Below are 20,883 nucleotides of genomic sequence, written 5' to 3'. Positions count from 1 at the left end.
TGAAATTGTTTACAGTTCTTACTACCAAGATTCTTTTCTGTTAGTCTACATCTTGGCAGGTGTTTAATTCAGGAAGCCTTTACCCCTTACGTGAGAGCCTGGGATAGCCCACGATGGAGGCTTTCTTGTTCTGAGTGACCAGGGAATGGCAGTTAGACTTGTTAGGATAGTCTGAATAGGTAGTGATATTCCTAAGTTACTCAGAAACAACAAAAGTTAAAAGGTCGTGACAATTAAGTGAGACATACAAATAAAAACAGGATGGGAAAGCTAACACTATAGAAAAGGTAGTGTCACTGCTCTACTGAATGTATTTCCCTCCTGGGTGTTGACCTCCTTGGTTGACTCCTTCATTTGAATTGAAGATCATAACTTCTTAGGGTACAAGGACTTAAATCTCCTATTACAAATGAGAGTAGGATGTAGACATTGTGCATATTGTTGTCAGCAAGGTAATTGAAAAGCTCCTCTTTGTTCTCTTTTGGGAGAGCTGGAGAAATGTGGGCTAGAGGAAAAAACTACTAGGTAAATTTGTATCTGGTTGAATAACTTCATCCAAATGACGTTTGTTAATGCATCAATGTCATCTCTGTTATATGACAGAGAACTCACTTCTTGGCCTCGTGCATTGGGGTCCACAACTTAGGTGAAGGCCTGAAAGCATGCAGATCCAATTCTTGGATGGAACAAAACTCATCTGATGGCCAGTAAGTTAGATCAAAGAGTCAAAACCCAGGCTGAGGTAAATCTGGTGAGATGAAAGGTAATAGAAACAAATGGATAGCTACATAGTATAAAAGATGAATTATACAGGTAGAAGACAGTGGAGATGTACTTGTGAAGCAAAATGAGAAAAAGACTTGAGTTTTTATACTGAAAATTCATTAAAAAGCAAAGTATGTAAAGTTAAGGTAGAAAATTAATCAACTCAATCATAACAAAGAATATTAGAAACAGATCTTACTTCCTTTGATCAGAACACACCTAGAATATCGTGTTCTGTTCTGGGTAACGTGCCACTTTCTAGAACTATTTGGAGTATGTTAAGAGTGAGTGTCCAGGAAGTTGAAGTAGATGCAAATTAAGTCATGAAGAATAGTGACAGAAAATTGGACCATTTAGCCAGAAAGAAAGAGCAAAGATAGGGCAAGCATTGTTCAAATATTTGGGATCTGTATTCAGTGAAATGGATTAAATTTTATCTATGTGGTCTCAAAGGCAGGGAATAACTTTCTAATACTTGGGACTGTCCAGAAATGAATGGGCTGAACTGGGATACTGTGACTGCCTAAGTATGACTACGAGTCCAGGATTTTGTAGGGGGCTTTGTATATCATAACCCAAGTTGAGATACATGACTTTTGATTCAGCTCTTTTTATGTACTTTTCTCATTTTTCTTCCTTAATCAATAACTAACCAGAACACATTAAAAATAAGAATCTTGTGGCCTTCCATCTGGCATCTTTGTGGACCAGCAGGATTTAACGAGCTGGGAGGCCAAAGCCCTGGCATATATCACAAGTCACAATAAATAGTCAAATGTAGGCACATGCCAAGAATTCTGCCCACTCACTTTTTAAATTAATGCAACGGTTGCAATGTTATCAATTTAGCCTGAAAGGAAACTTCTTATCTGTATTTCCTGTTTGATGTTATTTTTAAGCCCTTTCTTGTAGCAGTTAAACTACAAGAACACCCCAGGGAGCAACTAAGAATAGTAATTTAAACCTTTCACTTTTGGTCTTTGGTGAGGCTGTGTATGTGGTTCTGAGAACTGCCCACCCCCCTAAAAAAGTGCTAAGTTTTTTTTTTCTCTTCTTTTCTTTCTAACTGAAGCATAGTTAATGTGCAATTTATATTGGTTTCAGATTACAACATAGTGATTCAACAACTCTATACCTTAGGTTATTAGGATACCGTTGACTGTTTTCCTTATATTGTAACTTTCGTCCCCATGGCTTAGTCATTCCATAATAGGAAATCTTATTTCTAATTCTAATCTAAATCTATCCACTTCCTTTCACCCACTTTGCCCATCACTCACCCCCTCCTCTCTGGTAATCATCAGTTTCTTCTCTGTATTTATGGGTCTGTGTCTGCTTTTTTTGTTGTTGTTCCTTTGTTTTTAGATTTCACATATAAGTGAAATCACATGGTATTTGTCTTTCACTGGCTGACTTATTTCACTTAGCATTATACCCTCCAGGCCCATGTCTATTGTTGCAAATGGCAAGATCTTATCCTTTTTTATAGCTGAGTAATATTCCATCACATATTAGGTCAGCTATATATGACATCTTTTTTTATTCACTCATCTATTAGTGGACATTTGGGTTGCTTCCATGAGATATGTTAAATTTTATCCAGCACAAACTTGGGGTTCATGAAGGGAAGATCATATCAATAACTGAACCCAGTAGCTCTTTTTTTTTTAAGATTTTATTTATTTATTTGACAGAGAGAGACACACAGAGAGAGGGAACACAAGCAGAGGGAGTGGGAAAGGGATAAGCAGGCTCCCCACTGAGCAGGGAGCCCAATATGGGGCTCGATCCAGGACCCTGGGATCATGACCTGTGCTGAAGGCAGATGCTTAACAAACAAGCCACCCAAACCCAGTAGTTCTTTAAGCCATTTAGAAAATGTTTGTTTAGGATCTATATATTAGACATTAAAAAGGCCATACAGAAATAAAAGAAAAAGTTCCTGCCCTCAGGTAGTTAATATCTATAAAAAGAGACTAACTATGTAGAACATAATGTTCCTGATACAAAAGAAGAAACAAAATGGTACCAGAATACAGATAGGGGGGCAAATTCCAACTAAAGAAGGAGGGAGGAGTCTGGTAAAGAAAGTAGGTAAACATTGGAGCTAGAAAAGGGATTCTTCATCTGGCTGCCCATGAGAATGTTTTAGGAACCTTCAAAAAATACCAGTATCCCGGGCTCACCTTATAGAGAGCCCCAGTCAGGCTCACCTTATGTCAATAGCATACCACCTTAAATGTACCTTTACAATGTCCTGGAAACTGTGATTTTATAGTGTTTGATATTTGTTCTTTCTCTTGGTCTCATTTTCTTGGCTATTCTTGGCTCTTTCCTTTCCCTATAAATTTCAGAATCAGTTTATCAGTTTCCACAAATACGCTTGCTGGGGTTTGGACTAATTTTGCATAAAACATATATACCTTTTTGAGAACTATTAACCTCACAATATTGAGTCTTATCCTTGAACATGATGGATTCCTCTGTATAGCTTTTAATTCTGCTTAGTGATGTTCTGTAGCTTTCTGTGTAAAGGTCTTTCCCCTCTGTGATGATGTTGATTTTCACCTCTGCTGTGAGTTATTTTGCTGTTCATGGTGATCAAATGAAATTATTTTTGAATTTCATTTTCTATTTTTTGTTGCTGGTATATAGATATTTGTTTTTCTTATATTTACCATGGATCCAGGACTACTCTTATTAATTTTAATAGGGTGAATGTATAATCTTTTGGATTGTCTATATAATATGTCATCTGTAAATTGACTGTTTCATTTGTTCCTTTCCAATTCTCATACTTTTTAATTTCTTAATCTTGCCTGATTACTCTGGGTAGGTGGTCCTGTACTATGTAAAACAGAAGCGATGACAGGAAACATTATATGTTATTCCTATTCCCTGGAGGAAATCTTTCACATTTCTGTTTCTATCTCCATGCGGCAGGAAAAAAATGTCTTTTTAATAAATGGTGATTGATCGATCAGATATAAATATGAAAGAGGAATCAACCCCATATTACAGTGCATGCATAAAATATTTCATGGAATTTTATACCAAAAGAGAGGATTACACAATAAATCTTCCAAAGATGACTTAGAAGACTATCTTCATGACTTTGGTATGGAGCAAAGATCTCCTAAACAGAACACAAAAACACTAATCATAAAGAATAGCTCTTCCTCAAGATATTCCGTAGAGAAATAAGGAAAGATGTCAACTAGAATAAGATACTTACAATATGTATGTCCAACAAAGCACTTGTATGTATATATGTATGTATGTATGTATCTATCTATCTATCCAAAAATCTGTAAGGAAAAACTAGACAACACATGTTAAAAAATGGTCAAAAGACTTACTAGGTCCTTCCCAAAGAAGATATCCAAAACAGCTAGCAAGCATGTGCTGTCACTCTACACCCACAAAATGAAAAGAGGAAAAGAAAAAGAAACAGAATGGCAAGAGTTAACAAAAATGTGGGGCAAGTGGATTCTCATGTCGCAGCTGTACCCTGCCCATCGCTCTTCAAGCCTCACCAATTCAGTGTGCATGCTGGCTCAACCCCAGTCGTTGGCCACTGTGTCTCACTCCGTGAGGGCTTTCTCTGGTCCCAAGAACAGTTTTGTCTACCAGCCACAGCCCGGAGATGTCAGAGAATAAACCTCTTAGGAGTAATCTTAACCACAGGTGGACTAGAGTGGTCTATAGATATCCCATTTCCCTTGCTCTCTGATACATGCTCTATACCATTTCCTGACATCTGTAGTGGGATTGAGTTTTAATTGCCCACAGTAGTACTTGCTTTATAATTCACCCTTTATTGACTTCCATCCCTTCCTCTTTCACTTACCCACATCCTACCAAGATTTTGGTGGGCCATCTCCCAAATAAAACCCCTCAAATTCTCACTTCATGTATACATCTAAAGAAACCCAAACCAAGATATATATTATACTCCAATAAAACTTATTTCAAAGGAAAGGGGCATGGGAGATAGTTCTTAATTTTGGGCGGGGAGGGGTGGGTAATAATGGTTAATATTGCTTAGGATAGGTTGCTGGAGTTGTGTGGTCTAGCAGGATGCACCTGACCACTATTTTCCGTGTAAAAATTGCATTTGTCACCCCCATGAATATAGATTTGGTCATGTGGTCAGAAAGGGTGTATTTTTACATGGTTTAGCTCACTTAATTGTTATCCTGCTTATGTTGATAAGGAATTTGAAAATCATACATGTGAAATAATTTATTCAAGATCATATTACAGTTTCAGGATGAATTAGGATGTGTTAGGCTTGCTAGGAAATCATTATGATGACTGGATTGTGAAGGGTCTAGGATAAGAATTGAGAGAAGGCACTTATCTGCTACTTAGTGGGAAACCAGGTGAATTTATAAAACAAAGGAATGCAATGACCAGATTTTGTGGCAAATCCCTCTAACTTCAGGATGAAAGATGGGTTAGTGAGGGATGGGACAGGAGGCAGGATGACCCTTGAGATAGCTCTGAGAGTCATCCAGGGGGAAGACAGGAAAAGTAGCCAGTAGGGTCCAGGCTGTGGACACGGCACAGAGGATAGATTTTCGAGATATGGGCTGGGGTAGGGGATTTGACAAGTCTTAGTGGCTAATTAGATGTAAGGGTAGAAGAAGAGAGAAAAAAGTTTTTTGTTTTGTATTAGTAGATAATTTAAATATTTTCACGGTCACCATCAGGTCATTGTTTTTGTAAGAGGAGTCCCCCTAGTGGTAAAAGGAAACCAGCAATGGGATTCTTTATCCTTGGTACTTGGTATTTGGACCTTAGTACTCTGAGACACAATTGTATTACTGAACCTAGTTACAAGGCTATGAAATAGGGACACCCCCCCCCCCTTTTTGTGGTGGCAATGACTCACATCTAAGAATAATTGAAAGCTGGGTGATGGGGTTGGGGGCAATGGGTATAGGTGGTCAAAAGGTACAATTTCCATTTATAAGAGGAGTAAGTTCTGGGAATGTATAGCATAGCGTGGTAATCATAGTTAATAATATGTAGTATATTTGAAATTTGCTGAGAGAGTAGATCTTAAAAGTTTCATCACACAAAAAATTGTAACTATGTGAGGTGGTGGATGTATTAACCAAACTGATAGTTGTAGTCACTTTGCAACATATATATGTGTGAAATTATTACATTATACACCTTAAACGTACACAATGTTACATATGTTAATTATATCTCAGTAAAGCTGGGAAATGACCCAAAAATCTTCCTGGAAAAAAAAAAAGTACATCTGAGAGCCAAGAGCTGTCAATGGATTCTAACAACCTTCACCCACTCAAGCAAAGCAGCTCTGGTCACTTTCCCTCTCTAAGAAATTGCCCTATAGCTGGGAGGAGGGGTTGGTTGCTATCAGTGGTGCTGAATCCTAAAGGCATCAGGGAACTCTCCCAGGGAATACTGATCTGATTTCTTAAGAGCATCACAGAGGAAAGAGTAGAGTCTTTAAAGCCAGATGCACCTGAATCTGAATGTTGACTCTAGTGCAAACATGCTTGTATGGGTCTTCCTCTGTGAATTATACATAATAGTACCTACGGTTGTGAGGCTTGAGGCAATATGTGTAAAGCCCTAGCTCAGTGCCTCCTTTAACAGTTGGAGATGATGATGATTACCATCGGAGCTTAGGAGATGGCCCACTGCGGTCCTTTAGGCAATTAGGAGAGTCTTAGGGATCCTGTTTATTCATGAATATGCTAATAAAAGGAGGGAGCTCCAAAGCTGACTCAAAAGTCCCCAGGGCCAAGTAGTGCATCTAAATAGACAAGGTAACACCTCAGAGAGATGTCTCTGTGCTTTCTGTCTTTATGCCTTGGGAATAGCCCACGGAATAAACAAGAAGCACTTTCAAGAAACAGGTGCATTTGAATAAGCCTGAGTCATCAACCAGAATGAGATATTTCAGAAACTTTCCATTTTGAGCCTTTGGCATGTTCCTGATTATGTATAAATACCTCACTTCTTATATAAATACATACTGAATGTAACCTTTTGCTAAGTAATGCAAGGCCAACCGTGACAGAATCGTCTGAGAAAGGAGCCACAGCAGACCTGAATCCAGTGGGTCTCTTTCACAAGTCCCTTAGGGTTCTGGGAAGGTTTAAAATGCTAAAGCTGTAAGAGTTACCTCTTGAAATCACCACAGTCACCTTATTCTTCTCTAGGAGCTCTGTGTGCATGTGTGTTAGTTGGTTTTATCCATCTGTAAGCTTTTGTAAGCTCCCTAATGAAAACAACTGTATTTTCTTGGCTTAATTGTACATTATTGAGTGTTCTGTCTCTCATGCTATAAACGTGCAATAATGAGAAATGGTGTGTTCATCAGGGACAAACAGCATGCTAGGCAAATGATGAATCAGATATTTTATTGATGTGCCCAGAAAGGAACTTGTTAAGGGTCAGAATATAACCATAAAAACAAAACAAAACAAAACAACTTTCTTGGTGTATCTCACATAGATTGCAGCATATTGAATAATAAAAAGGGTTTGGCAAGATTAATCATTTATGATGCAGTTCGTAAGGAAAACAGGGGGATACAACTGGTGTTTTATACTTTTTCTAGACACAGAGCCACAATCTCAGAGGCTGTGGGGGGTGGTGGTATGCAGAGTCTGCCTTTGAGCGTAGTTTTAGGTACCCAACCCTGAAAAGCGAATACCAGAAAGCTTATTAAGTGGGAGAACAAGTATGAAAACTAGTGGTCCCCCATATTGATTCTCTGTAGATTCTTCCCTTTAGCTTTCTGTAGTCAGGAGATGCTTCGTTTTGGGGCGCCTGGGTGGTTCATTTCATTAAGCGACTGCCTTCGGCTCAGGTCATGATCCTGGAATCCTAAGATGGAGTCCCGTGTTGGGGTCCCTGTTCAGTGGGGAGTCTGCTTCTCCCTCTGACCCTATCCCCTCTCATGCACTCTCTCTCTCTCTCTCAAATAAATAAATAAAATCTTAAAAAAAAAGGAGGTACAAAGTTTTACCAGTCACAGGAGAGCCAAAGCTTATGATTACAGTGTGGGTATGACATTTTCTGTATAGTTTAGAAAGTCCTGCCCTAAAAACAAAAAAAAGCTGGAAAGAAATTTGTGTGGTATCTTGAAAAGTTATCAAAAGACAACTTGACGAAGATATTTTAAAATAAAAATTTAATTGCTCTTTATCAACTCAATAAAATATGATTTATATATTTGATTTTGAACTATTTTTTTCTACCATTAAATGTTAACTTTATAAGTTTTTAAACTTAAATTCTCCAAATAAGTTCTCCTTAGTTATCCTTGGGCAGGGTTTTGGCCAAATTACAAATGGGTCAGTTTGTAGAAAGGTCACAACAATTACTCCCACATGAGTGCGGATTTATGTAAATCTAGTTGTCTTAACACACACAGCTCCCAAGCAAATGAGACAGTTATAAATAAATGGATGTCTTAAGCGTGTGCATGTGTGTGTGTATGACTTGAGGTTCTTAAAAACTATACATGTGTACTTTTGCTTATTGGGTACATGGTCTCTCCATTTGGTAGTTATCTGGCTAAGACTAGTCCCTTCACACAGAACAGTGCCTGTTCTGACTAAAAGCCATCTATCTTCCTTCCTTCCTTCCTTCCTTCCTTCCTTCCTTCCTTCCTTCCTTCCTAAAGATTTTATTTATTTATTTGAGAATAAGAGAGAGAAAGAGAGAAAGCACAAGCAGAAGGGAGAAGTGGAAGAAGAGGGAGAAGCAGACTCCCCACCGAGGAGGGAGCCTGATGCGGAACTTGATCCCAGGACCCCGAGATCATGACCTGAGCCCAAGGCAGACCTTAACCAACTGAGCCACCCAGGCACCTTCAAAGCCATTTTTCAATCATAAGTGATTGTGATGGGTGTGCGCACAGCAAGCAAAACCAAGAGCAATGCCCCTTCCAGCACACCCTGTCTTTCCCTTAATCTTTGCTGGTGGTCTGCAAATATCTGAGTCAAGTGTGTGTACTTGTGTCTAGGTAAGAGCTGAAATCAAAACAGTGTGCTAACAAACTTTTGAGTTAGAAAACCTTAAGCCCAGCAGTTCGAGAATGGCTGCAGTGAGCCAAGTCTTACCTTTCTGTATCCCCAGAGCTGGTTCCCCTTCATGCCATGACAGTCATAGAGAGTGACCGCGCTGTTGTGCGAGATTGCATCGAAGCAGAATTTCCGGGTGTGCAATGGCTCACCAGGTCGAATGTCTTCTCTCCATCCAAAAGTAAAGAGCTAGCAAAAACAACAATAGCAGAAAAGCTACAGTGAGCTTAATTTGGAGAGTCTGGAGAGCAGGTGGGGGAGAGGTCTTTTTAGCAATGTGGAATTTGTGCTTCGTGATTTACCAGAAAAGAACTCCATCTAGGCATAATGGAGGTGTTGAAAAAGGGCACCTATCACAGAGCCTTGTAGAAGCAACAGTGTCACCTTTGGTCTGGGCTGCCAAAAAATACAAGTGAGGAGTTTCCAATTTGGTACCAGGAGAAATAACAGAGGGATGGCATGGAAAGAAAGGGGCGGAGGAGAGTGGCAAGGGGGAAGACGAGGGGAAGGGGAAGGAGGAAAACAAGCTCTTTAATGAAGCTCTTTACAAATTCTTCATTTGGATAAAATGTTATTGGATCAAATGCTATGCAGTTAGCTCAAATAAGGAGATTAACTGTAAGAAGACCAGAGCCGAATTGAGCTGGATGGAGGCTAGCAGTTTGAAAAATTTGATTTAAATGGAAGCCAAGCTTAATGAAGTCAAGAAGAGGCATATTAATTTTCTGGGGTTGGTATGAGTAATTCAGCAGGGCAATGTAAAAAGTTTTGGACTGTAAACACACAGGAAGAGACAAAGTCTACACACATACACAAATTCCTCCTCCCCAGAGGGAAACAGAAGCTTCAGGAAAGGATATTTAAACTTACTGCATTTAATGGACTCTGTTATTCCATCCAATCTTTTCCTCTTTTGGTCCATTCTACCCTACCACTTGATTATTTGAAAAATGCTACTTTGGAGAAACTGAGTGGATTTTAGAATATATTGAATTAAGGGGGGGGTGGAAACCTCTTCTATAAGGGAAGGGTGTTTTCTTGAGTTTGAGCTGGCCCACCATCTGAGGAGTTTGGTAGGAGAAATCCTCAAGGAAATGGGAAACAGAGTAGATGAGCCCTCTGCTTTCTTCCAGTTCTAAAATTTCAATGAGATTATGTAATTCTTACAATAGGATGGACTTAAGGAGGCCTTTGTGAAGCCAAGCTGTGAGCTGCCAGATAAAGAGCCGTCCTATTGACAGAAGAGCCAACGAGATGCTGAGCTGTGCATAGACGATGCACTTGGCCCCGACCAGGTCCTCTGAATATTTCAGATTTTCCCTCCTACCTGGGTAAGAAAATGTAAAGACTCCAGCAAAATACCAGGAATGGCTACCAAATACAGTGACGTGGGAAAGCAGACTGCAGAAAACTTGAAAACACTGGGCTAAGGGGTGGGAAGAAAATCGCAAAGACATGCTGTAAATCAGACATAGGAAAGTGGATTGCCTGCGTAATGGTGAGTGACTGTACTCTATTTCTCTGGAAGACAGGACAAAAGAGAATGCTTTAACGAGAAGGACAAGGGTTTTATTTATTTATTTATTTATTTATTTATTTTTTTTAAAGATTTTATTTATTTATTTGACAGAGAGAAATCACAAGTAGGCAGAGAGGCAGGCAGAGAGAGAGGAGGAAGCAGGCTCCCTGCTGAGCAGAGAGCCCGATGTGGGGCTTGAACCCAGGACCTGGGATCATGACCTGGGCCGAAGGCAGCGGCTTAACCCACTGAGCCACCCAGGCGCCCCTATTTATTTATTTTTTAAAAAGATTTTATTTATTTATTTGACAGACAGGGATCACAAGTAGGCAGAGAGGCAGGCAGAGACAGAGGAAGGGAAGCAGACCGCCTGCTGAGCAGAGATCTTGATGTGGGGCTCAATTCCAGGACCCTGAGATCATGACCTGAGCTGAAGGCAGAGGCTTTAACCCACTGAGCTACCCAGGCACCCCTGGGACAAGGGTTTTAGGTGAGGCATGTGAAATAGATTCATGAAGAGATACTGTGTAGTCCTTTTTCCTACGGTTCCTCCTCCCCCCATTTCATGGTGGACTGAGCCGTTTTTAGATTCATTTAAATTTAAATCCCATGCAGGACAATAGCTTATCAAGGAAAAATGTCGATCAGCTAGGTATTTCTGATTTCAACACTCTCTTCAAATCAGAACTGACTTGTCCCATGGTTTCTGAAATACTGGGTTCTTTTTATCCTGTTCCTCTGTTTTGCTCATGTCCCTCTTGTATCTGTCTTTGACGCAGGTGCCGCTCAGGATTCTCCCTTGGACCTTGTCCTCTATGCCTTCTGGTTGCTTTTGTGTATGCTCAGTCCAGCTCTCACGAGTACGTTGATAACTTATCATCTGTAATGTGTCCAACTCCGTGTAGAATTGTCCACCTGCATGCCCCATGGACATCTCAAATTCAAAATATCCTAAATTCAATTAGTTTTCTTTCCTTCTAAGCTCGTTCCTACTCCTTTATTTTGCTTTAGTTGGTGGTCATAGTATTCACTTGCCAACCTGGGAGTCTTTCCTCTTTTAACCCCTTTGTTTCCCTCACCCTCATTATTTGATCACTTAGCAAGTCTTAACGTTTTTGTCTCCAAATATTGCTGGGAGTCGTCCCTTCTGCTCTATTTCCACTACCTTTGCTCTCAATATTTCTCTTTTTTTATTATTTTAAAGATTTTATTTATTCATTTGACAGAGATCACAAGTACACAGAGAAGCAGGCAGAGAGGAAGGGAAGCAGTCTCCCTGCTGAGCAGAGAGCCCGATGTGGGGCTCGATCCCAGAACCCTGGGATCATGACCTGAGCCGAAGGCAGAGGCTTTAACCCACTGAGCCACCCAGGTGCCCCTGCTCGCAATATTTCTTGTCTGGACTACTGAAATGACTCCCTGATTGGTGTCTTTCCTACCTTCCTTCACAACCTTTTGACTATGTTACCTCTTGGCCTGAAATCTCAGCGTGTTTTCATATAATGCTCAGAGAACACAATAAAAACTCTTTAATGATGTGGGAAACAGAGGTGGAAGAGAAATTATTAAGTGTCCTTACTACCTACAGCTTACTACTGACAAGTCCTTGAAACAGGCAGAGTGACATTCCTCTAGGGACTCAGCTGCCTCCATGCTGACTGCTTGCTAAGGGCAAAAGGAAACCTAGCCCGACCCCCGTACCCTCAACCCCCAACCCTGATTCTGGATCCTGTAAGTCTACTTTAACATATAAAAATTCCTTTGGAGGGGCGCCTGGGGGGCTCAGTGGGTTAAGCCGCTGCCTTCGGCTCGGGTCATGATCTCGGAGTCCTGGGATCGAGCCCCGAATCGGGATCTCTGCTCAGCGGGGAGCCTGCTTCCTCCTCTCTCTCTGCCTGCCTCTCTGCCTGCTTGTGATCTCTGTTAAGTAAATAGATAAAATCTTTAAAAAAAAATTCCTTTGGAAACTTCATTTATCTCTAAACCCTCCAAGATATGTGTTGGCAATCATCCCCAAGCATATAGCCCACGGATATACATCTGAAGGGTCTCATGACTAACGGTTTATAAGACGGTAATAAATGACCTTTCCCCAACAATAGCTAGCCCGCTCAAGGTCCTGGAAACCTTGCTTCCAAATTTCTTAGAGACTTCTGCTATTCCTAACCCCCTCCCGACTTGAAAGTATATAGTTAGCCATTCCTCATGACCCCAGTGCAGGTCTTTCTGCCCACTGATCCTGTCCCCATGCTTTAATAAAACCACTTTTTGCACCAAAGATGTCTCAAGAATTCTTTCTTGCTGTCGGCTTTGACCTGTCTTTCCTACATCATTAACTTATAAAGCATTTCCCACAATCTGGCCTTTGCCATTTTCCCCCAGCTGCATCCCTTTTCCCTTAGTGTATGTTCCAGCAACAACAAAACATTTGGAAGTTGCTAAGAGAGTGGATCTTAACCGTTCTCATCACCAGGAAAACAAATCCTGTGACTATGGATGGTGATGCATCTTAGCTAGATTTGCTCTAGTGATCACTTTGCAATATGTACAAATACCAAATCATTATGTTGTATGACTGAAGCTAATATAATGTCGTATGCCAATGATATCTCAATTCAAAAACATTTGTGGTTCCTTGCACTAATCAGGCTATATTTTCCCTTCTGTGACTTTGTTCATGAGACTTTCTGTGGTCGGGAGGCCAACATTCAGCCCACCTAGTTCATGCTTACCAGTTCTTTGAGATTCAGTCCAGGGGCCAGGTGCAGAGGAAGGGGAAGAGGGGAAAGAGAGAGGGAGAGAATCTCATATAGAGCTCTATCTTATAACACTGAGATCCTGACCTGAGCTGAAATCGAGTACCACGCTCAACCGGCTGAGCCACCCAGGCCCTCTGGCTTAAGTATCCATCCTGCCTTCCTCCCTTCCTTCTTTCTTTCTTTTTAAAATATTTATATATTTATTGGAGGGAGAGAATGAGTGAGCGGTGGTGGGGGGGAACAGAGGAGAGAATCTTCAAGCAGTCTGCCCTGCTGAGCGGGGACCCCAATGCAGGGCTCGATCCCACTACCCTTGAGACCAGTACCTGAGCCGGAACGGAGTTGAATGCCTAACTGACTGAGCTTATGTCTTCTTTTATAGACAGTCTTTTTTTTTTTTTTTTACTTTTTGTTTTCTTAATTTTTACTTTTCTAACTTTTTAATTAAAGGGATGAGTGAAGTATAAAATAATTCCTGTGTTAAAGCAAACATCAACAAATTCTTCTCTTGATGGACTTATTCACCTATTGTCCCACTTATACCCCAGGGGTCCTTAGGTGACTTTTATTTCTCGTTGCTAGGTTTGTCGTTAGAGTGCGATAATCATTTTCAGATTTGTGGGTTGGTTGTTAGCTGGAGGTCTCCGTAGAGTTTCATACTTTATCATCATCATCATCACCACCATATCATCCTGATTATGTGGTGATGACTTTCCTGCACCCCAAGAGATGTTTCCAGATTATATCAACTGCTCTATTCTTCTGCACCTACCTTTAGCTAAAATTTGTCTCTCTTAACGTCTCTGAAGTGCTTTCTATTGCCATTTATCTCATCCTGATGGCCATGTCAATCCAATCAGGCACCAAGCCTTTCATTCATTAGGCACCCTTTCTCCCGAGCAATTTTGTAGAACCAGACACAAGCAGACGTTATGAATGTATTTTCATCGTCTGTATTTTATGATGCTATTGTGACATTTATAGTTTGTCTCTTACTCTTGGGCTAGTTCTTACTGATGGAAGGATTAGATTTCATTCAGGTTTCCTGTACAAAAACTTGCTTTTTTTCAACCTCAAATCCTCAGTTTTAGAGTAAATTGATGTTAATCTCTCCACTTGCTTCTTTTAAGTGATACCTTTAAATATAGATCCAGAGTGATACAGAACTTGTACTTCTTCAGTTTACTGTCAGCATGGTGTGGGTAATGTTGCCTGGCTTTATACCGTATCGTGTAAGTGAGCTCAGCTAGACTTAGTACTGCAAATACACTTAGCACCTTGATTTTGCTACTTGATTTGAGAAGACCGAGAATATTTTCCTCTCCGTGGGTGGTTCTATTTTATTTCCTTGTTATGTGGTTGGCAGAAATCTGAGCAAGTGCATGTTGCAGTTGGTACCCAGCTCTTTTCTGCGAATGAGGCTGCGGATCCCAGCACCCGTCCTTTACCACGTGCACCAACTTGCTCCCATCTCTGTGCGCACATGCCTCTCCAGGTCTTGAGAAGGGAGCATTCGGTTGGCTTCCTCAGCGGCAGGAAGGTCTGCGTGGCCACAGTACTACAGCCCCAGCATGAGACCAGAGCCCGCTGCCCGGCCCAAACTGTAGGCCACTGAAGGCTCTCCTTCCTCCCTTGCCCTCTCACTTGGACTCCTAATGGCATTTGGAGAGTATCCTTTCCAGACCTTACAGTCTTATAAAGTTCTCTTTGCTTTTTCTTTCTCGGTCCCTAAAGGAAGCTGAAAGCCAGCACACAATGCTACAGTGATCTCAAACAGCTAAATAGAAGGCCCCGGAAAAAAGGAATCACACAAATTGCTTCCTTCACAGAAGCCAAATTAGACACCACTGGTGTTCCGCAACAAGAGGCATTTTCTTGTAAAGGTGCTTCTGTAGATGATCCTTTATCTCCCATGTAACTATTTTGTTTATTCTTTTGTGTTTTATTTTTGCCATTTGTTAAAAAGGATCATTTCAACTCTAATAAGAGCTCCTTGTGGATTCTTTAAATGCTTTTGAATAAAAAAGAATACCTATAATTTTCCTTCTCTGATATGCTTCTTTTTTCACTCAGGCATTTTAATCAAAATGGAGGAGAATGAGTCTTAATTCATGTAAGTCATTGAGTAATACAGTGAATAAAGCTTATAGCTAATTATTGGGGGAGAAAAGCAGCTTGTAATGTTTTAATCACCAAGTGAATATATGGTGATACGTATTTCAAAGATGATTCATTTTTTTACCTCCTGTCAACTTTGTTTAATCTCCCACATAGCTCTGTTTTCAGAATCTCTAGAGACCAGGGATCTTTTTCAAGAGCTGTATTAGCTGGTCTTTTTGTGCCTCATAGTTTCTGCTTGTCTGGTGCTGCCCTCTGGTGACCATTTCTTGAATTACATGATGTAGATTTTAACAGTTACAGCATGAAGGGGGAAAATATACCAACCATTTTAAAAGTGTACGCAATATAGTCGGTTTTATTTATATTTATTTTTCGGCTGTCACATAAAACCTGTGGTCCAGAGCATATTCAATTCTAGAACATTCCAGAAGACAGAACTATGAAACCTGACTCAGGCATTCAGGCAAGGCATACTTCTCATCAGCCGGCTGGCTACCCGTGTTTCCTGGTTGGGCTGCACAGGGGCGGTAGAGAGGAATTTAGCCCAGCAGACATAGATTTTCCATCTGGTATGCTTCTTTTTCTTTTTTCTTTAAAAAAGTATCCTTTCTACTCTAAATGTGGGCCCTCCTGATAGGCCTCTGAAGCCTTTTCTCTTGCTCCCAGGCTGAAGTCAGAATTGCTTCTTGGAAGTGACAAGCCAGACTCTTCCTCACATTCCTGGTAACAGCCCTGTGGTGTTTACTGAAGAAGATGGGGGAAGGACGGGCAAGTCAGCTTTTGCTGATATTTCATTCCCATTCACAAATCCTGGAGCTGCAGAGTCTTTTTATTTTTATTTTTATTTATTTACTTATTTTTTAATGTGTTATGTTAGTCACCGTAAAATGCATCATTAGTTTTTGATGCAATGTTCCAAGATTCATTTTTTATGTACAACTCCCAGGGCTCCATGCAATACATACCCTCATTGTCATACGGTTTCACCTACTTGCCGAGCATAAGGAATAACATGGAAGACATTAGGAGAAGGAAAGGAAAAGTGAATTGGGGGAAATCGGAGGGGGAGGTGAACCATGAGAGACTATTTTTATTTTTTTAAGATTTTATTTATTTATTTGACAGAGAGCAGGAGAGCAGCAGAGGGAATGTGGGACTCAATCCTAGGACCCCGGGATCATGACCCCAGTCGAAGGCAGACGCTTAACCAACTGAGCCACCCAGGCGCTCCCGCAGAGCCTTCTTTAAAACCAATCTGATAAGCGTCTGCACACTGCAGGATATATTTGAGTGAATAATAAATAGTATTTGGTTTTGGCAGCTGCCTTGGACCTGAGAGAGATTTCTAATTTGGTGTTAGTATAAAGTGATCCGGGGGAGAAAACGTCATAACGCAGAAGGGAAAGTACATTGATTTTGCCCCTACCACAAGTGCTACATGCTGGTGTATGTAGACACGATTTATTCTGATGTGAATATTATTGTCCCTATTTAGAGGTGGAGAAACTCCAGCTTAGAGAGATGTAACAATTTCACAAGGTCACACAGGTTACAGTGGCTGAAATCTAGGTTGGCCTCACTGCAAGGCCCACGATCCTTCTGGAACACCATGAGGCTGTGGATCAGAGTGGAAGGGCCAGATGACCCATCGGGGCGGGGCAGTGTGGGTTCACGGACTAACGGTGTTAATTCCGGACTGTGCTGTGTGCGGGGTTCACCGCCGCTTCCCCGGACCATGCTGCTCTGCGCTATAGTGTCAGCTGCGTGCGGGGTAGGACGGGACAGTAGCGGGCGGACAGGGAGGAGCCAGCATGACGGAGCTCAGCCTATCTGAGCAGCTCGGTAAGATCCTAGGCTGGGCACGATTTGTCTTCACTAGTTCCATAATGGATACTGAGGAATAGAGCTATAGGACAGAACTCAAGCCTTCGTGGAAACTGCTTGTCTACGGTTTTCAGGTTTCGTAAGAGAGGCGTTATGGGCAATTCTGGGAAACAAAGCACAGGCAGTTTATACTATGCTGAACGTGAGATGTGGCCTTTTGTAGAGGGAGACAGAGGAGTAGCATAGGGAAGGGGCTTTAACTGTATTTGTAAATTTTATTCTCTTGAAAAATATGGCACTAGCTGCAGATACTTATTAAGTCAGTGTAATGAGTGTGCAAAGGTGTGCTATAATTTTTTTATAGTTTCCTATTTGATTTCCTAAAAGACTTTATTTATTTCTCAGAGAAAGCACACAAGCAAGGCGAGCAGCAGAGGCGGAGGGAGAAGCAGACTCCCTGCAGAGCAAGGGACCTGATATGAGGCTCGATCCCAGGACCCTGAGATCACGACCTGAGCTGAAGGCAGATGCTTAACTGACCGATCCACCCAGATGTCCCCCCATTTGATTTTTCATTATCAAAAATTAAGGCAATAAAAAGGGATAGACACAATTCTACCCACTATCATGTCTCTTTTGCAAGTGACACGGTGTGAGGCAAGTCCCTTATAAGGACCATCAGGGGTCAGAAGTCGCAAGTCACTTCATAAACAGAATTGCACTGAAACACTTTTCAATCAAAGGCAACAAATAGTTCTAAAGGATTCCAGGAAGTCCAGGTTGGGCTGTTACTGCCTCAAAGTCATCCTTCATATGTAGGATTACAGACTGCTACAGCAACAAGACACTTATGTAAAGATTCCTTTTCAAAATATCGCCAGAGGGGAAAATAAGATTAGATAAAGTCGCAAAAAACTTACAAAATAAAAAGAGTCTTTCAATAAAACTGTGAAATTTAGTTGGAAGATCACATGGCACTCTACAGGCTTTTTGTGGTTTGAAGACTACCATTCGGGGAAAGAAAATACAAGTCTGGGACGTTTCTACCATCTTTTCTCCTATTTAAAGCACATTTCTGTACACAATCTCAGCTGATTATCACAGTTGCTCTGAGATGAAGCAGAAACCAAGGAGGTAAGTAATTGGCTGAACAACAGAGCTGGTCGGTGGGAACAACGACCCCCTCCCCACCCCCCCGCCCCAGGCCGTGGGTCCTGTATGCCTGGGTTAGAAATCTGTCTTCACTGTCTGCCTCCCTGCCTGCCTCAGCCCCGCTGGCTCCTGTCATTTCTGGTTGCTGACCTACCTGTTCATGAGACCACGTCCTTTCAGAACCATCCTTGACGCAGATGTCCAGCCTCAGTTCAGTGCCGGTGGCCCCATGCTTGCTGTCTACACAGAGATTTGCTGCCAGGTTTCGAATCTGTGGACAGAAGAAAGAATGAGCATGGGGCTAGTTTTTCTGGCACCCCTAGCTCCCGGCAATCCTGGTATAGATTCGGTAGTTCTCTTTTTAATCTATTTGATTAGAGAGAGACTGCGCATAGGTGCCTGAGCAGGTGAAGGGGCAGCAGAAGGGGGAGAAGCAGGCTCTCCGCGGAGCAGGGAGCGGAATGTGGGGCTCCCTCCCAGGATCCTGAGATCATGACACCAGGCGAAGGGAGACACTTACCCGACTGAGCCCCGCCCCCGCGCCCCTCAGTAGCTGTCTTTTTGATTACATGATTCCTGAACGATGATTTGAATTTATATGCAACGTGTGGAGCAAAATCAGGGAGTTAAATATAACAAGGCCTAGTGGGCATGTCAAGGAACGTGAGATGGTTGAGGAGCAAGACTGCAGCTGGTGGACCAGCGAAGGACCACGTGACAACACCACAGGGGGAGAAGCCTGGCTCAGGACTCCCGGAAACTCGATTTCTTTCTTCAGGGAGTTCTTAGCTTGAAATTTGTTATCTTCGTGCTCCAGACCATCTTCTGCCATTTCCGTCTCAGCTGGGAGGGAGAGATCCAATAAGAAGCAGGTGATGCACGTAGTGTTTGATGGAAGAGAAGGAATCATGGAGCACCGCATGGTTCTGTGCAGGGTTTGGGGACCGGGATGGTCCAGGCAAACCTGGATGGGGTCCCCACACCACGTCGAGGTTTGCCTGGACCATCCCAGTCTCCACCCGTGGTCATGGTGTAGCATTTCTCCTGGGGCCCCCTAGAGAATTAACAAAATAGGAAAGATGGTACTACCGGTGCCATGTTATGCTGGAAGAGGATTCTCTTCCAGTCTGAACTTGGCCACGTCGTCGAATGAGAAAAAAAATTACCGGTAATTTGTTACAGGGATCCTATTAATACTGATATAAGGAACTGAGTCGTTAGGGGCGGGCAAAGAGTGGACTATGAAAAGTGTCAAGATCAGAAATGGCAACAGAAGGAGTTTGGGCCATGCGCACGTGTCGCTTTGTCAAGTCTGCCTGCCCGAGGATTTCCACAATTCTGAGGACCTCGAAACCCCGCCTCCACATCATAGAGATGGATGGTGTTTATGGTTTGTTACTTAGCGGTCGATGTTTAACTAAGCTCAGCGATCTCAATCCTTTTATGCCTTTATATAGTCCAGGATTATAATAATCCCTTTAGGTATTGTTAAGAATGGAAACAAGAACAGGATGTACTCAGGTGATAATTTTAGTCAAGTCTCTTTTGCCGAGAATGAGCAGATAAGGTAAGGAGTCAGTCCGGGGCAGAAGGATGGCTGAAGCAGACCTGTTGCTACTGGGATGAGGGCAAGAGGCAGAGAGAAGGTTGTCATGAAATATAGTAAGGGTCATGAAAGGAATAAATGAGGCTGGAAGGGGATTGTGGAGGGCAGAGTGATGTCTTATTTCACTTACTGTAAGAGTAGAGGTTGGTATAATGTCATTCAGGAGGAGCCAATGTGGTAGATATAGTGTCCTTATTCAGGGAATTTGGCAACAACAGGGTGGGGGGGTTCATCACCCAATTTTGGACCTCGATGGCTCTCTGCCCCCCAGTGCCAGGGGAATGTGAAATAATGTAGGACACACGTAACAGTTCTTAACCTAGTTCCGTCTACAGACCTGTCTGGGAATCCAAGGAAAGCTATGGACACTTTTACAATAACAAAGTAAGCAACGAGGCTATAAGTGGATACACATCAGAACTTCTCTGTTCATTTTCCTGGAACCTACAGACTCCACGTTTTAACCCGGAATTAGGGAAAACACTTTCCACCTACTCCTTGAAAATTCCTTGTACCCTTCCTCCTAGTAGGGTGGGAAATCCCAAAAGCCAGGGAATGAACTCAGCAGCTGTCGACGCGCCCCAGATTAGCTCTCACTTCTCTTTCTCCGCTTTCCTGAAACAAGTACCAGGGAGGAATTTCAGTGTGGAATCCGGGGAGCCACGCTTCAAATCAGCCTTTTGTAAAAATCAATCCTTGGTGTATGATTGAGTTTCTTTGGTGAACTAGAAACACCCAGAAGGTCAAAAGTTTGCTTTTTCTGTCACTGACTTGAGTCTGGCACACTCTGCAAAACTCCCCTTTGATCTCCTTATCTGCACCCGGGGTATCAGTTTTCTAAAGCTGTCTCTAGCCCGGGAGCTGCCTGCCTGAACCCTGGGCAGGACTTGCTTTCCACTGTTGGACCGTGTAAGTCAGAGAACCAGTGTCGGTGTGGGCCAAAGACACATTCAGGGCGCTATTGTTCCCTCTACTTGAGTCCGGGAGCTCTGAACCACATTTAGGAGAACAGCAGCTGCTGGTGCTTTTTGGCTGCTTGGCCACCGAGGGAGAAGTGCG

At 42.1% G+C, this 20,883-nt stretch overlaps 1 protein-coding gene across 2 annotated transcripts in view; it reads right to left on the bottom strand.

Moving 5' to 3' along the window:
- The window catches only part of GALNTL6 (polypeptide N-acetylgalactosaminyltransferase like 6), a 1,244,643-nt gene that overhangs the window by 9,229 nt on the left and 1,214,531 nt on the right, over positions 1-20,883 (bottom strand). For both annotated transcript variants that reach the window (XM_047717401.1, XM_047717402.1), the window contains 2 exons: positions 18,373-18,489; positions 8,883-9,032 (listed from right to left, as the gene is read on the bottom strand). In XM_047717401.1, the coding sequence (XP_047573357.1) occupies positions 8,883-9,032; positions 18,373-18,489 (267 nt within the window). The remainder of the gene's footprint in view (positions 1-8,882; positions 9,033-18,372; positions 18,490-20,883) is intronic.

Source organism: Lutra lutra, chromosome 2 (genome assembly GCF_902655055.1).
Source record: "Lutra lutra chromosome 2, mLutLut1.2, whole genome shotgun sequence".
Lineage (NCBI taxonomy): Eukaryota > Metazoa > Chordata > Mammalia > Carnivora > Mustelidae > Lutra > Lutra lutra.
The sequence above is the reverse complement of the archived record's forward strand: the minus strand, read 5'-3'. Positions and strand labels throughout refer to the sequence as shown.